At 49.9% G+C, this 18,252-nt stretch overlaps 1 protein-coding gene across 1 annotated transcript; it reads left to right on the forward strand.

Moving 5' to 3' along the window:
- The first annotated feature begins 1,593 nt into the window (after positions 1–1,593).
- ZBTB12 (zinc finger and BTB domain containing 12) lies at positions 1,594–15,759 on the forward strand. Its single transcript, XM_063938132.1, has 2 exons — positions 1,594–1,708; positions 13,624–15,759. The coding sequence occupies exon 2, from the start codon at positions 13,879–13,881 to the stop codon at positions 15,292–15,294; it is 1,416 nt and encodes a 471-aa protein (XP_063794202.1). The 5' UTR covers positions 1,594–1,708; positions 13,624–13,878; the 3' UTR covers positions 15,295–15,759.
- Positions 15,760–18,252: the final 2,493 nt, after the last annotated feature.

Raw genomic sequence — 18,252 nt, forward strand, 5'->3', positions numbered from 1 at the left:
AAGCGACCACGGTGGCTGCGGGCCCCTAATTATGGCATTGCTCATCCATTACTAGATTTTCATTCCAACCATCCAGATAATTATATAGTGTATGCCCAGCTTTAGGATTATCCCCTATCAATGACGTAGCTACCATAGGTGCAGGTAGTGCAGCTGCTATGGGGCCCAGAACTGAGGGGTGTCCACTTGCACTAGCGTTTCTATAATGCACACGGGCCCCTGAGTCCAGAGGGGGCCCCCACCGCACACGCTGCACCCATTTTCTAAATACTCACCCCGCCGGAGTCCCGCGGCGATGTCCACGGCGGTATTAAAACTCTGTGGGCCATTTTCATGGAGTTCTGCGCATGCGCAGCAGAGAAATCTCAGGGAAAATGGCCGCCGCGCCATTTTCCCGGAGATCTGCGCATGCGCAGTAGAGTCTGAGCGCTATAGTGCTCAAACTCTCGGCACTGCCGGCAGAGAGGAGGGGGCCCGAACAGAGGAGGCTGCACCCGGGCCTCCTCCTCTCTTAAAGCGCCCCTGTCCACATGTGTTATATACATAGGAGCTCTTACAAACTGGCCCCTATAATTCTATTACTCTGCATCCTCTTTCGCTTGGCTTTAAAAGTTACTACTATTTCATGTGGGGTAATTAAAAATGAACGTGGTTTGCTGAGAATTGTAGTGCAAGCTCCATCTGTACAGTATTGAAGCCAGTACAACACAGATGAGCAGCAAAGTGTTCCTTAGAAATACTCTAAAACAATGGCTACTATTCTGCGCCTATATATATATATATATATATATATATATATATATATATATATATATATATATATATATATATATATACTCAGTAGCGGATCTTGCCACGGGCAAGCAGGACTTTTGCCCGGGGCGCCGCCTTCCAGAGGGCGCCGCACCATGGCAAGATCCGCTACTGCTGTGCTCCCCGCTGCCCGGCTGTGTCCCCCTGTGAAGGGAACTAGACGCTACGCGTCTAGTTTCCCTTCGTGGAGAGGACCTTTGCTGTGCGGTGCGCGATAACGTCATTGCGCACCGCACAGCATTTCAGCAGCGCTACTCTACTGTACAGGGGCGTAACTGACCACGCCCCCTGCATGAAGCCACACCCCTATTTCCCGCCCTGAACCGGCCCTGTGTATACTATATAGCAGTCTGTAGTACTGCCGTGGAAGAATAGGTCCCAGAATGTCATGATAGTCTTGTAGTTCCACAAGAGGTGGAAAATCATAGAATTGTGCCTCCCTCAAGTTACAGCTGGACATTGATATTCCATGGTAATCCTACATCAGTCACTGTGAATGCACAATTACTGCTTCATTGCTGTTAGTTTGCATTATAGAATATGCTGTAAAATTATATATATATATATATATATATATATATATATATATATATATATATATATATATATATATATATATATATATATATATACATACACACACAGTTCCAGGCCATTACTGCCCCCTGCTGGACATGTCTCATATATCACTCCCGGAAGGGTTAATGTCTGGCTTGGACATTTAAAAACCTCACCAGCAGTGCCCTTTTAAATACCACAGACAGGGTCTGGGAGGGGTGCCAGGTACTTGGAGAGGATTGGGAGGAGATGGCAGGGAATGGGAGGGGTGGCAGGGAAGAGGACACAGACAACAGGAAGAGGAGGAGAGAGCCTGCCCTGAGCTCTGTGTTGGGAGGTAATGTACCTTTAAATGAACTAAGGGGGAACTGATACCGGGGCGAATGGTAGGAGAGGAGGGGACGGGGTGGGGTAGAGGACACAGCAGGGTCCCTAATTAAACTTTCTTCTCCAGCCTCAGCCTGTTAACCCCTTTCCTGCCTGAGACACCATGCAGAGGTCACACAGCCCATTTAACCCCTCAAGGGCTGCTTCCCTATAGCCTCCATGGAGGTAGAAGTAGGTGTGGGTGTCGGTGAGGCAGATCACAGTGTGTTCAGAGCTGTACACATCACTAATCCCTATGTATACTCACTTGTATCACACTGAGATGTGGGGGGGGGGGAGGACAGACTGGCCTTCCTTATGCTGTTGTTGGTGCTTGTTGGCTGTACTTTAACCCTTTCCTGCCCACACAACCCTTTGCATAACCCTCTATTGCTACTCCCTCGCAGTCGCAGGTGCCCACAAAGTGTCTACTGCCCATTGTACCTACCTCCACCTCCGCCTGCGCCTGTTAGGTGCCCAGACAAGTTCAGCCTGTACATTCCATTGCCAAGTTCTCAGAAGGTGTTTAGTTCTCAGAAGGTGTTTGTCTACTGCAAAGTCTTCACCTTCACCCTCCATTGTCTGGTGCCCAACACAATGTGTACCTTCACTTTCCACTGCTGATGAGAGGCTGATCACTTGTTTAGCAAATAATCGCTCTGCTTATGTCCAGAAAAACGCACGCATAGTTTTATTCCTGACCAGGGACCTGTATGTGTGGAGTTTGTATGTTTTCTCCATGTTTGCACCTACCATCCCAACATTGGTGACAGTGGATTTAGGAAAAAAAATCCCCACAACAACCATGGGACACAGCGTCCCCAGAGCGGGACATTCCCAGAGAAAAATACGGAACTTGGGAGGAATGGATTGCTCACACCAAAAAACGTTCTCTAATACCCCTTTCAGACTGCCACCCCTGAACACGGGTTATTGGCACATGAACGCGCATAACCCGTGTTCATGTGCGGCCTGAAAGGTGTCGGTTGAAATACTGTGTCGAGTGACCCGGTATTTCAACCCTGGTCGTGAGCAGGGTTGAACACGTGTTCAACCCGGCTCACTGTGCGGTGTGAACGGGAGCCGGGTCGACGCGACCTGTTTCCCGTTCACTCTCTGGGTACGGGCGGTGCTTGGAGATCATGTGATCTCCAAGCGCTGTCACCGCTGACGTCACCAACCCCGCAATATGCCGGGTTGCAGTCAGCGGCGTTGGGGAGCCTGAGGCGGGTCGCACGCTGGGAGCTCCCGCGTCAGGCTCCCGTGTGCGACCTGCCTCAGGCTGAAAGAGGTATAAGTGTGTTTGCGCAATTACAAGTGCATGCAGACTAGGAAAGTCCTGACACACTGCTTGTTTGGCTGATAGTGACAGGTGCGGTCTTCTTTGCTCCAGTATATTATGCTTTAGTGTGTGCGTGTTTTAGCATTTTAATTTCTCTTACGTCCTAGAGGATGCTGGGGACTCCGTAAGGACCATGGGGTATAGACGGGCTCCGCAGGAGACATGGGCACTAAAAAAGAACTTTAGGTATGGGTGTGCTCCTCCCTCTATGCCCCTCCTCTAGACCTCAGTTTATTACTGTGCCCAGAGGAGATAGGGTGCATTACAGGGAGCTCTCCTGAGTTTCCTGAAAGAAATTTTGTTAGGTTTTTTATTTTCAGGGAGCACTGCTGGCAACAGGCTCCCTGCATCGAGGGACTGAGGGGAGAGAAGCAGCCCTACTTAACTGCTAGGCTCTGCTTCTTAGGCTACTGGACACCATTAGCTCCAGAGGGAGTCGGAACGCAGGTCTCTCCCAGCTGTTCGTCCCGGAGCCGCGCCGCCGTCCTCCTCACAGAGCCGGAAGATAGAAGCCGGGTGAGTATGAGAAGAAAGAAGACTTCAGAGGCGGCAGAAGACTTCGGATCTTCACTGAGGTAACGCGCAGCGCCATTGCTCCCGCACAACACACACACGGCAGGTACTGTAAGGGTGCAGGGCGCAGGGGGGGCGCCCTGGGCAGCAATTAAACCTCTGGTCTGGCAAAATTAGGACATATATGCCTGGGCTCTGCACTATATATAAGAGATCCCCCGCCAGTTTTTAAAAGAAATCAAGTTGGACCGAAGCCTGCCGCTGAGGGGGCGGAGCTTGATCCTCAGCACTCACCAGCGCCATTTTCTCCACAGCACGCCGCTGAGAAGCTGGTTCCCTGGACTCTCCCCTGCTGAACACGGTGACAGAGGGTTTGAAAGAAGGGGGGGGCACATAATTTGGCGCAGTTATATATATATGTATTAAAAGCGCTCTCTGGGTAATTTTTTTCCCCTGGGTCATTGGCGCTGGGTGTGTGCTGGCATACTCTCTCTCTGTCTCTCCAAAGGGCCTTGTGGGGGAACTGTCTCCAGATAAGAGAATTCCCTGAGTGTGTGGTGTGTCGGTACGCGTGTGTCGGCATGTCTGAAGCGGAAGGCTCTTCTAGGGAGGAGGTGGAGCAAATGAGTGTGGTGTCTCCGTCGGCAACGCCGACACCTGACTGGTTGGATATGTGGAATGTTTTAAATGCAAATGTGAATTTATTGCACAAAAGGTTGCACAAAGCTGAGTCCAGGGAGTGTACAGGGAGTCAAACCCTGCCTGTCACTATGTCGCAGGGACCTTCTGGGTCTCAAAAGTGCCCACTATCCCAAATAGTAGACACTGATACCGACACGGATTCTGACTCCAGTGTCGACTACGTTGATGCAAAGTTTCAGCCAAAATTGGCTAAAAGTATTCATTATATGATTATTGCAATAAAGGATGTGTTGCATATCACAGATGACCCCTCTGTCCCTGACACGAGGGTGCGCATGTATAAGGGAAAGAAACCTGAGGTAACCTTCCCCACCCTCTCATGAGCTGAACGAGTTATTTGAAAAAGCTTGGGAATCTCCAGACAAAAAACTGCAGATTCCAAAAAGGATTCTTATGGCGTATCCTTTCCCGGCTAAGGACTGGATACGGTGGGAATCCTCCCCAAGGGTGGACAAAGCATTGACATGCTTATCCAAAAAGGTAGCGCTGCCATCTCAAGATACGGCAACCCTCAAGGATCCTGCTGATCGCAAGCAGGAGACTACCTTGAAGTCAATTTACACACACTCTGGTACCTTACTCAGACCGGCTATAGCGTCGGCTTGGGTTTGTAGCGCTGTAGCAGCGTGGACAGATACCTTATCTGCGGATATAGATACACTGGATAAGGAAACCATTTCATTGACCCTGGGTCATATTAAAGATGCTGTCCTATATATGAGAGATGCTCAGAGAGACATTGGCCTACTGGGTTCCAGAGTCAACGCTATGGCGATTTCTGCTAGACGAGTCCTATGGACCCGTCAATGGACGGGTGATGCCGACTCGAAGAGGCATATGGAGGTTTTGCCTTACAAGGGTGAGGAATTGTTTGGGGAAGGTCTCTCGGACCTAGTTTCCACAGCTACGGCAGGTAAATCAGCTTTTTTTGCCTTATGTTTCCTCACAGCCTAAGAAAACGCCACATTATCAGATGCAGTCCTTTCGGTCGCATAAACCCAAGAGAGTACGGAGATCGTCCTTTCTTGCCAGAGGTAAGGGCAGGGGGAAAAAGCTGCCAACCACAGCTAGTTACCAGGAGCAGAAGCCCTCCCGGCCTCTACAAAATCCACCGCATGACGCTGGGGCTCCGCTGAGGGAGTCCGCCCCAGTGGGGGCACGTCTTCGACTGTTCAGCCACATCTGGGTTCACTCACAGGTGGATCCCTGGGCAATAGAAATTGTTTCCCAGGGTTACAAGCTGGAATTCGAAGAGGTTCCTCCTCGCCGCTTTTTCAAATCGGCCCTACCAGCTTCTCCCCCAGAGAGGGAGATAGTTTTAAATGCAATTCAAAAATTGTGTCTTCAACAAGTGGTGGTCAGAGTTCCCCTGCTTCAGCAGGGGATGGGCTATTACTCAACCCTGTTTGTAGTCCCAAAACCGGACGGTTCGGTCAGACCCATTTTAAATTTAAAATCCTTAAACCTATACTTAAAAAGGTTCAAGTTCAAGATGGAATTCGCTCAGAGCGGTCATCGCCAGCCTGGAAGGGGGAGATTATATGGTGTCCCTGGACATAAAGGATGCATACCTTCATGTTCCCATATATCCACCTCATCAGGCATTCCTGAGATTGCGGTACAGGATTGTCATTATCAATTTCAGACGTTGCCGTTTGGGCTTTCCACGGCCCCGAGGATTTTCACCAAGGTAATGGCGGAAATGATGGTGCTCCTGCGCAAGCAGAGGGTCACAATTATCCCGTACTTGGACCATCTCCTAATAAAAGCGAGATCACGAGAGCAGTTGCTGAACAGCGTATCACTTTCCCTGAAGGTGTTGCAACAGCACGGCTGGATTCTCAATATCCCGAAGTCACAGTTGGTTCCAACGACTCGTTTGCCTTACTTAGGCATGATTCCGGATACGGACCAGAAAAGGGTTTATCTTCCGATAGAAAAGGCCCAAGAACTCATGAATCTGGTCAGGAACCTATTGAAGCCAAAAAGGGTGTCAATGCATCACTGCACTCGAGTTCTGGGAAAGATGGTGGCATCTTACGAGGCCATTCCTTTCGGCAGGTTCCATGCGAGGACTTTCCAATGGGACCTTCTGGACAAGTGGTCCGGGTCACATCTACAGATTCATCAGATGATCACCCTGTCCCCCAGGACCAGGATATCTCTCCTGTGGTGGCTGCAGAGTGCTCACCTTCTAGAGGGTCGCAGGTTCGTCATTCAGGATTGGGTTCTGGTAACCACGGACGCGAGCCTCCGAGGTTGGGGAGCAGTCACACAGGGAAGAAACTTCCAAGGTCTCTGGTCAAGCCAGGAGGCTTGTCTTCACATCAACGTCCTGGAGTTGAGGGCCATATACAACGCTCTTCGTAAGCGGAGAATCTGCTTCGCGACCTACCGGTGCTGATTCAGTCAGACAACATCACCGCAGTGGCTCATGTAAACCGCCAAGGCGGAACAAGGAGCAGAGTGGCAATGGCAGAAGCCACCAGGATTCTTCGTTGGGCGGAAAATCATGTAAGCGCTCTGACAGCAGTTTTAATTCCGGGAGTGGACAACTGGGAGACAGACTTCCTCAGCAGACACGATCTACATCCATGAGAGTGGGGACTTCATCAGGAAGTCTTCGCAGAGATTGCAAGTCAGTGGGGACTGCATCAGATAGACATGATGGCGTCACGCCTCAACAAGAAACTACAGAGGTATTGCGCCAGGTCAAGGGACTCTCAGGCGGTGGCAGTGGACGCCCTGGTGACTGTAACGATTTCTAGAGTTCTCTGTGTGTGCGTGCTTGGAAAGATGTCAGCTGAAGCCAGGTGAAAATTAAGTAAAGTTTATTGTGGAAAAAGTGGTGGTAAAAATAAATATAAACTGGATGCTTGATTACATGGAACAAAACACGATAAATGGAATATTTCAGGTTAAACATAGATGCAAAATAAACATGAAGAAATCCGGGTTTAAATCAAGCAGGGGAAAAATAACATACCCAAAAATGAAGTGATCAGGCAGGAATGGAAACAAACTGCAAATAATAGTCCAGAAATGTAGATGTTGAACCGGCAGGGTAAGAAGTCCAGAAGCAAGGCACATGCGTTTTAGCAAACTGCAGGGAAGTCTCCAAGAAGCAAATAAGGCAGAATCTGGACAGGGTTACTGGAGAGAGCCCAGTCTCACTCCATACGGAACCGCAATGATCTGCAACTAGGTGCCTGTGAGCTGGAGTTAAATAGCAGCAGGGTGTTGGGCTCCAGGTGCACACAATCAGGTAATTACCCTGCAGAGGCAGTGTGCAACTGCCATTCAGACCTGAGGCAACAAGCGAGACCCCTAGAGGCAGGAATGAGGTAATGCAAGGCAAAACAAACACAAATATTCCTAACATTATCCCCCCCTTTAAACAGGCGGATTCCAGACGCCTCAAAGTTCATCTTCTCTTCTTTTTTCCTCCTTTCTTTTTGGGTTGCCTAGACTTACTAGAAGGTGTCACAAAGACACTACTTGGCAATACAGGTCCATCAATAACAAGTCTAGGATCATACAGAAGCTCACTCTCAGAGTCGGAGCCACAACCCAGCGGTAGAACTGACTTCTTATTTTCCTGGATGGAATCAAGAACGGAAGGTAAATTTGAAGATGCTAAACTTGCCGAGCAATCTGCGTGAACACCTAGAGATACCTGCCCACATCTGAAAAACTGAGGGTGCTCCCCAGACTGCAAAGGTAGGTTCTCAGACGGGCACACCTTTATAGACTCATCTAGGAGAGTGAGGACAGTTGATGGACAGAATCTTTCGGTCACAGCCTTGAGGAAACCGGGCAAATCTTGTAACACTGGATCTCCCTTATCTATAAGACCATTTACCCACTTCAAGGCCCTCCCTCTGAATCTCATACATACGTTAGCAATGATATCAATAGGGGACAAGTCATCAAAACTCAGATAATATCTGAAGAGAGCTAAACAGTGAGAGATATTTCCATAAAAGTAAGGCAGATCCTCGGGCAAATCTTGGATCTCGGGCATGGCAGGCACCTCTATCTGGTGTTGGACAGGCGGAACCCCCTCCTGGGGCTGGACAGGCGGAACCCCCTCCTGGGGCTGGGCAGGCAGAACCCCCTCCTGGGGCTGGGCAGGCAGAACCCCCTCCTGGGGCTGGGCAGGCAGAACCCCCTCCTGGGGCTGGGCAGGCAGAACCCCCTCCTGGGGCTGGGCAGGCAGAACCCCCTCCTGGGGCTGGGCAGGCAGAACCCCCTCCTGGGGCTGGACAGGCCTTGGCCGGACCTCTGGCAAGGTGGACACCTCTCGGACCTCTGGCAAGGCGTGGACCTCTGGCAAGGCGGGCACCTCTCGGACCTCTGGCGAAGCGGGAACCTCTCGGACCTCTGGCGAAGCGGGCACCTCTCGGACCTCTGGCGAAGCGGGCACCTCTCGGACCTCTGGCGAAGCGGGCACCTCTCGGACCTCTGGCGAAGCGGGCACCTCTCGGACCTCTGGCGAAGCGGGCACCTCTCGGACCTCTGGCGAAGCGGGCACCTCTCGGACCTCATGCCGTGAGGCAAGGGCAACGGGGACCTCATGCCGTGAGGCAAGGGCAACGGGGACCTCATGCCGTGAGGCAAGGGCAACGGAGACCTCATGCCGTGAGGCAAGGGCAACGGGGACCTCATGCCGTGAGGCAAGGGCAACGGGGACCTCATGCCGTGAGGCAAGGGCAACGGGGACCTCATGCCGTGAGGCAAGGGCAACGGGGACCTCATGCCGTGAGGCAAGGGCAACGGGGACCTCATGCCGTGAGGCAAGGGCAGCAGGGACCTCATGCCGTGAGGCAAGGGCAGCAGGGCCCTCATGCCGTGAGGCAAGGGCAGCAGGGCCCTCATGCCGTGAGGCAAGGGCAGCAGGGCCCTCATGCCGTGAGGCAAGGGCAGCAGGGCCCTCATGCCCGAAGGCAAGGGCAGCAGGGCCCTCATGCCCGAAGGCAAGGGCAGCAGGGCCCTCATGCCCGAAGGCAAGGGCAGCAGGGCCCTCATGCCCGAAGGCAAGGGCAGCAGGGCCCTCATGCCCGAAGGCAAGGGCAGCAGGGCCCTCATGCCCGAAGGCAAGGGCAGCAGGGCCGGACACCCCTCCTGGGGTCGCAGGGCCGGACACCCCTCCTGGGGTCGCAGGGCCGGACACCCCTCCTGGGGTCGCAGGGCCGGACACCCCTCCTGGGGTCGCAGGGCCGGACACCCCTCCTGGGGTCGCAGGGCCGGACACCCCTCCTGGGGTCGCAGGGCCGGACACCCCTCCTGGGGTCGCAGGGCCGGACACCCCTCCTGGGGTCGCTGGGCCGGACACCCCTCCTGGGGTCGCTGGGCCGGACACCCCTCCTGGGGTCGCTGGGCCGGACACCCCTCCTGGGGTCGCTTGGCCGGACACCCCTCCTTTCGAAATTTGAGCACCACAGTGGCATAACTGAGCAGAATTTGGCACTATGGCAGAATGAGGAAAGCTCTTTTTATGTTTGCGAGCAGGACATAACTGAATAAAATGTCCCGACCTGCCGCAATATAAACAGAGCTTCTTATCCCTTCTATGTCTCCTTTCTTCCTCAGAGAGACTGGGTCGTGGAAAACTCCAAAACTTGCCTTTGCTTACGCTAGAAAAACAGCAGCCAGAATTGAGAGCACCAGACTGATCTTTTCCCCTTTTTTCCTGCGTCTCCTTAAAGGGAGCAGGTAATCTTACTGAATCTTCAGGCAGAGCAGACAGTATCTCTGAAGATAGGATTTGAATACCCTACAGTTTCTCTCTGAAATCCACCAGCAATGCAGAACTCAAAAACGGCAAAAACTTGAGAGGCAGAGAACCTTTCTGAAGTGAAGCCATTGTATGAGATTCAGCTGAATCAAAACAAAACTCCTGCACACGTTTATTTTGGCAGATCATTCTGTAACGATTTCTAGAGTTCTCTGTGTGTGCGTGCTTGGAAAGATGTCAGCTGAAGCCAGGTGAAAATTAAGTAAAGTTTATTGTGGAAAAAGTGGTGGTAAAAATAAATATAAACTGGATGCTTGATTACATGGAACAAAACACGATAAATGGAATATTTCAGGTTAAACATAGATGCAAAATAAACATGAAGAAATCCGGGTTTAAATCAAGCAGGGGAAAAATAACATACCCAAAAATGAAGTGATCAGGCAGGAATGGAAACAAACTGCAAATAATAGTCCAGAAATGTAGATGTTGAACCGGCAGGGTAAGAAGTCCAGAAGCAAGGCACATGCGTTTTAGCAAACTGCAGGGAAGTCTCCAAGAAGCAAATAAGGCAGAATCTGGACAGGGTTACTGGAGAGAGCCCAGTCTCACTCCATACGGAACCGCAATGATCTGCAACTAGGTGCCTGTGAGCTGGAGTTAAATAGCAGCAGGGTGTTGGGCTCCAGGTGCACACAATCAGGTAATTACCCTGCAGAGGCAGTGTGCAACTGCCATTCAGACCTGAGGCAACAAGTGAGACCCCTAGAGGCAGGAATGAGGTAATGCAAGGCAAAACAAACACAAATATTCCTAACAGTGACACCGTGAGTGTTCCAGTCGGTCTATGTGTTTCCTCCTCTTCCTCTCATCTCCAAGGTATTGAGAATCATAAGAAGAAGAGGAGTACAGACAATTCTCATTGTTCCAGTATTGGCCTCAAAGGGCCTGGTATCTGGATCTGCAGGAAATGCTCACAGAAGATCCGTGGCCTCTTCCTCTCAGAAAGGACCTTTTACAACAGGGGCCCTGTCTGTTCCAAGACTTACCGCGGCTGCGTTTGACGGCATGGCGGTTGAACGCCGGATCCTAGCGGAAAAGGGCATTCCGGATGAGGTCATTCCTACTCTGATAAAGGCTAGGAAGGACATGACAGCAAACATTATCACCACATATGGCGGAAGTATGTATCTTGGTGTGAGTCCAGGAATGCTCCTCCGGAAGAATTCCATCTGGGCCGTTTCCTTCACTTCCTACAGACTGGAGTGAATTTGGGCCTAAAATTAGGCTCCATTAAGGTTCAGATTTCGGCCCTATCCATTTTCTTTCAAAAGGAATTGGCTTTTCTCCCAGAAGTACAGACTTTTGTGAAGGGAGTGCTGCATATCCAGCCTCCTTTTGTACCTCCAGTGGCACCCTGGGACCTTAACGTGGTGTTGCGGTTCCTTAAGTCTCACTGGTTTGAACCACTTAAAACGGTGGAATTAAAGTATCTCACTTGGAAAGTGGTCATGTTGTTGGCCTTGGCATCGGCTAGTCGAGTGTCGGAGTTGGCGGCTTTATCTCACAAAAGCCCCTATCTGATTTTCCATGTGGATAGAGCGGAATTGCGGACTCGTCCTCAATTTTTGCCCGAGGTGGTTTCATCTTTTCATATGAACCAACCTATTGTGGTGCCTGTGGCTACGCGGGACTTGGAGGACTCCGAGTCCCTTGCTGTGGTCAGGGCATTGAAAATTTATGTGGCCAGAACGGCTCGGGTTCGGAACACAGAGACACTGTTTGTCTTGTATGCAGCCGACAAGGTTGGCGCTCCTGCTTCGAAGCAGACTATTGCTCGCTGGATCTGTAACACGATTCAGCAGGCTCATTCTACGGCTGGATTGCCGTTACCAAATTCTGTAAAGGCCCATTCCACTAGGAAGGTGGGCTCTTCTTGGGCGGCTGCCCGAGGGGTCTCGGCATTACAGCTGTGCTGAGCAGCTACTTGGTCGGGTTCAAACACCTTTGCAAAGTTCTACAGGTTTGATACCCTGGCTGACGAGGACCTCACGTTTGCTCAATCGGTGCTGCAGAGTCATCCGCACTCTCCCGCCCGGTTTGGAGCTTTGGTATAATCCCCATGGTCCTTACGGAGTCCCCAGCATCCTCTAGGACGTAAGAGAAAATAAGATTTTAAACCTACTGGTAAATCTTTTTCTCCTAGTCCGTAGAGGATGCTGGGCGCCCGTCCCAGTGCGGACTACATCTGCAAGACTTGTATATAGTTTTTGCTTACCAATGGTTATGTTACAGTTTTGATCAGTCTCGGGCTGATGCTGTTTTGTTTCATACTGTTGACTGGTTCGTATATTCCAGGTTATACGGTGTGGATGGTGTGGGCTTGTATGAATCTTGCCCTTAGAATAACAAAAATCCTTTCCTCGTACTGTCCGTCTCCTCTGGGCACAGTTTCTCTAACTGAGGTCTGGAGGAGGGGCATAGAGGGAGGAGCCAGTGTACACCCATGTCTAAAGTTCTTTTTAGTGCCCATGTCTACTGCGGAGCCCGTCTATCCCCATGGTCCTTACGGAGTCCCCAGCATCCTCTACGGACTAGGAGAAAAAGATTTACCGGTAGGTTTAAAATCTTATTTTTTTCGTTATAAATACTGTATTGGTCTTTTTTTGTAGTTTTATTGCTACCTAGTAGCAAAAACATATTTGCAAGCAAAACAGATGGATAAAAAAACGGTGTAAACCGTGAATGCGCCTAGTATATAGGCATACATAGTATATAGGCATACATACACTATTCTTACATGCTACTTTTTTGTGTGTAAATTATGCCCAATGTGCATCTAACTCTTCATCAGGCCTAAAGTCTCTGCTTCCATCCTCCTTTACTAGGTGATTAAAAGTCTTATTGGCCCTACACACTTGCCGATGTGTGCCGCCGATATGAACGATATTGTTCAGTAATGAATAAATCGTTCATATCACTCAGTGTGTATGCACCAACGATGCGCGGGACGCGGTCGTTCATCGTTGGTTTTCCTTCGTTCTGCATAGCAAGCCAATTTGGACGATGGTCGTTAATTGTTGTAATCGAGCATTGTCCAAATCAGAAACGTCAGCAAGAGTGTAGGGCCCATTAGTGCTTTCGCTGACTCTTGCTAGGCCACATCTAGTTCCTCCCCTCTCGGGTACTTACCAAGTCACTGCCCCCTCCTTTGGAGTGCCCAGATTGTCTCTGCCCTCACCCTCCCCTGTCAGTTGCCTGCAACCTATCTGCCTTTACTCTTGCTGACCATGTTACCATGTGCTTAAATAATTTTTTGAATCACCCTTTCTTACCATGCGCCATGCCTGGTGCTTGCAGAGTTTCTGCCGGAATATGCTTTACTGCCGAGTGCTTACACAATCTGTGCATTAACACCCCTCACCACCACTCCCTTCCAGGTGCCTGCATTAGCACCTATCCTTTTCATTTGTATCTGTATTAACCATTACATTAAAAAAAAAATTAAGATTACTCATTACCCTTCTTTATTAAATTTTTTAGCTGAAGAATTTTCACCCTTCGTCTATTCTACGCTTTCTCCTCTATGCAGGTTATGCTGCCACTGAATATGAAATGTCCAATACTGAAACATGGATGAACAGCAACAAAGCTGGTGATCCACAGAAGAGACCCCGTAAATCTTTTCCTCGTGACCATCTCTACATCTCTTCCCACTAACAGTGTCCTCACTTGTTGGGCCTGATTCAACAGAACTGAGAAAAGAAGACATCCACCAACGCAGAGGTCCTTCTAGGAGCATCTTACCGATTACCAAGATTTTGCTTGTCCACTGTCATTATCAAAGATGACGTCTGCCTATGACACACTCCGCTTCCAGCTCCCCGGCCATGAAGCAGCCACGCTCCGTAGCATGAACCAGCTGCGCTCAGAGGAGCGCTTTTGTGATGTAACTATTGTCTCCGATGGGCTCAAGTTCCGGGGCCACCGGGTGGTGCTGGCTGCTTGCTCCCCTTTCCTCAGAGACCAGTTCCTTCTAAATCCAGGTTCTGAATTACAAGTTTCTCTCATGCATGGACCCAGGGTGGTGTCAGACCTCCTTCTTTCCTGCTACACTGGCCTCCTGGAATTCCCAGTCCGAGACATTGTGAACTATTTAACAGCGGCCTCTTACTTGCAGATGGAACATGTGGTGGAAAAGTGTCGCCAAGCCCTGACTCAGTTTATTGATCCACAAATAGGTTTGAGGGATGCTAAAAGCCTGCCCTCTCGGAGTGCTTCATCAACAACCACTACAATGCGCCCAATTCGTCCAGCTGAAAACTGTAAGCCATCGAAAACACAGGTCAAGGCAGCAGACGAGAGCGAGGAGGAGATGTTGATGATGGCAGAAGAGGAAGAAGACGAGGAGGAGGAGGAAGATGAATCTCCTACAGATATTTGCATTGTTAAAGTAGAGGCTGGAATGGGTGATGGTAGTGGGGGAGCAAAGGGCGGGAGATCTTGGAGAAAAGAAGAGCATAATTCTGTGGCACAGCCAGAAGAGGCCCTAGTCAATTCTACTATGGAAGGAGAAGCTGGGGATGGAGCTATCCATCAAGGGGGGATGATGAAGGCCATCTACAGTGATGAGGTGGAAGGCGGAGAAGGGGTGCTCATTATTCCCAGCAGCTACCATGAAGAAGAGGAAGAGATATTAGACAGTGGAACAGGAGGCTGCCAAAGCAGTGTTGTGATTGATGGAAATTCAAGAGATGCTCTTGGTGGACTCGGAGGATCATCCCCATACAACGCAATGGCCATGGGTGATGCAAGGTTCGGCAACAGGCGAACATTAAGGTGCAGTAAGTGCGAAGAGGTTTTTCAAGGTGTGGAAAAACTTGTCTTCCACATGAGGGCACAGCATTTTGTCTTCATGTGTCCACGGTGCGGGAAACAGTTCAACCACAGCAGCAACCTTAACCGCCACATGAACGTGCACAGAGGCGTAAAGTCCCACTCTTGCAACATATGCGGCAAATGCTTCACTCAAAAGTCCACTCTTCACGACCACTTAAATCTCCACAGCGGTGAGAGACCGTACCGTTGTTCTTACTGCGATGTAAGGTTTGCCCACAAGCCGGCCATAAGGCGGCATCTCAAGGAGCAGCATGGAAAGACCACCGCACAGAACGTCTTAGAAGCTGGGGCGGTTGAGATGAATATTACAGCACAGAATGCCTTGGACACTGGGGCACCTGAAATGGGTCTTATGATGGGATAAGGGACTGACTGGAATGGCTTTGGTTTGTTTGGACCCTGGCAGGAGAAGTGTTTGAGCTTTAAATATGTTTTATCCGATTTGCACTAGTGTACTGACATCTATACTTTTTGAAGAATTTTTCTCAGCTTTGGTGACCTGCAGGCCAGAAGTTTCCGCTTATAAACCCAAGTGCTCCATAGACTTTAGAACAGCTTTCGGGACACTGTGTTGTTTTTGGAATTTGCTGTTGTTTTTTAATCTTATGTTACATATTACTGACATTAATTGTCCGATGTCTTCTACTTGAGTTCTGAGGTAGCAATACTGCGTTTTTAAGAGAATTGAAGTGTTGTATTAATTATATGACCTTGTCATTCAGCCCTACTTTATATTATTGTGTATCTGTGCAAACAGAGGTCATGTGTGTGTTTTTAAATATACAAAAACATAGCGAAAGCTATTAGGATTAAATGTTCAGTTTGACAAGAGCTTCATATTATTACTCTGTGCTGTTAACATTTGTATGCTGGGATATGTATGAGAAGCCCGGAGAGGAGACGCTGCAGGTGCCTTCGGGGGGCGGGGCCGGGCTGTGACATCACTAAGCCCCGCCCCGCATCAGGAAATGCCACGGTCCGCGGGAAGGGGGCGGGGCTAAAATGACGCGATTAGCGTCATTTTAACCCCTTCTCCACCCGACGGACCCGCAAATGCGGGAGGTTATCTCTCCATCCTGCTCGCATCACTAGGGTGCGAGCAGGATGCGGGAGACCTGCCCACTCTTCCAGGGGTGCGGGGGGTTACCCCAAAAAACGGGAGCCTCCCGCAGCTTCCGGGAGAGTAGGTAAGTATCATATGTGTTGACTTAGCTTCTCACACTTCAAACAAGCCTACACATGTGCATGCAGTCCCTGGTTCAGAATAAATACTCTGTGCTGCTGTTACAATTATTCTTTGATTGGCACACTCTACCCAAATCTAAATCTCTCTGCACATGTTACATCTGCCCCTCCTGCAGTGCAGCATGGTTTTGCCCAATTGCTTGCTTTTTTGCTTTGCTCACAAACCTGAATAAGGTCCCATAGGGGTTATTCAGAGTTCTTAGCAAACCCAAAAAGTTAGCAACTGGGCAAAACCATGCTGCACTGCAGGTGGGGCAGATGTAACATGTGCAGAGAGATTTGGGTGGGGTGTGTTCAAACTGAAATCTAAATTGCAGTGTAAAAAACAAAGCAGACATTATTTACCATGCACAGAAACAATATAACCCACCCAAATCTAACTCACTCTGCACATGTTACATCTGCCCCACCTGCAGTGCAACATGGTTTTGCCCAATTGCTAACTTTTTAGGTTTGCTTCCATTTCTTGCAATAATGCATTAATCAGATAGCAATCTGCTGCTCTCCAGCTGCTGTGGAACTATACATCCCAGCATGCCCTGCCTAAGTTTTAGCATGCCTTAAAAGCAAAACTGTGGGATGGCATGCTGGGATGTGAGCTTCATGCTTCAGCTTCAATCCATCCTGAATACTAATGCTGCAACCCCATAAGCCTTACATTGATAACCTGTTTCCTGCAAAATAGTTTGAAATCATTTTGTATACCTTCATAACCCAGATTTATATGGACAAGCACTTGTTACTTTACTGCGTTTGAATATTTGACTTTGTGTCAATATGTTTACTGACGGTCATCATACGGTGGGCTCTATGGATGTAGTTAGGGATGATGGGGTGCACAACAAAGCTCTCAGGGGCCACCAGCTCTATAGCCCTGACCTACATTAAAATGTGCGTTGGTCGCCTACATGCAGTGGTAGCAGCCATTTTGTGGATGACTGAGGAGGCCACAGAGTCAGCCCTCTTTTGCATGAGCAGCCCATAGCTTGCCTCCCAACTGTCTTGACTTGAATTTATTTTTTGTCCTGATTCGTCAGGAGGTGTAGCCCACTGACCAATGCCCCTTCCCTACAACACCTAGGAGCTGGTGCGTACGGTATTGATGGGTTGAACTTATGGGAGGGGAGGTGTTGCGAGGCATTGGCATACTATCATCTTGATATGACCTTGCCCCAGTGAAGAACGTTAAAAATGTTGGGATTTGATCCCATAGCATACTTGATGACCTTTGTGTCAGCACAGTGGGGGTCGTCATTATGAATTGCATCAGCGGTGCCCACTTCACACATACATACAGGAGGCCAGCAGTCAGGATAATGGTGGTTAGAAGACCGACAGCGCCATCCCGATGCTCAGAATCCAGACAGGTGAGGTAAGTATACTAGCCGTCTCCCTGTACCCCCCTAACCCTTCCTACCTGATGCCTAACCCTCCCCCTTAGTGCTAAACCTAACCCTCCCTCCCCGCAGCCTAACCCTATTCCCCCCCCCCTCCCCGTAACCTAACCCTAACCCCACTTCTTAGTGCCTAACAATAATTATCCCACCCTGTAGTCTAGACCCCCCACAGCCTATCCCTAAACCACCCCATGGCCTAACTCACCCTGGCATACTTACGGTCGGAATTCCAGTGTTGGCATTGAGAGCAATGTCTGGATTCCGGCGCCAGGATTTTGACTTGCAGCGCATCCCCTATGAAAGTAGTCGGCCGCGGCCTTGGTGGCTCTGGGAGACTTGCCCATTCTTCCAGGTGGCCGAGAGCGCCACCCAATTTTGGGAGCCTCCCGACCATTGCGGGAGAGTAGGCAAGTATGTCACATAGTCCTGAGAGGCAGCCTACCCATTCCCAAGGAACCGGTGACAGTGCTGAGGCCTTACAACATTTTGGGACACAGGCCCTCATTCTGAGTTGATCGCTCGCTAGCTATTTTTTGCAGAGCACCGATCACATAGTTGCCGCCTCAAGGGGAGTGTATTTTCGCTTTGCAGGTTTGCGAACGCTTGTGCAGCCGAGCGGGACGAAAAAGTTTTTAGCAGTTTCTGAGTAGGTCTGAACTTAGCCCTTGCGATCACTTCAG

Source organism: Pseudophryne corroboree, chromosome 8 (genome assembly GCF_028390025.1).
Source record: "Pseudophryne corroboree isolate aPseCor3 chromosome 8, aPseCor3.hap2, whole genome shotgun sequence".
NCBI lineage: Eukaryota > Metazoa > Chordata > Amphibia > Anura > Myobatrachidae > Pseudophryne > Pseudophryne corroboree.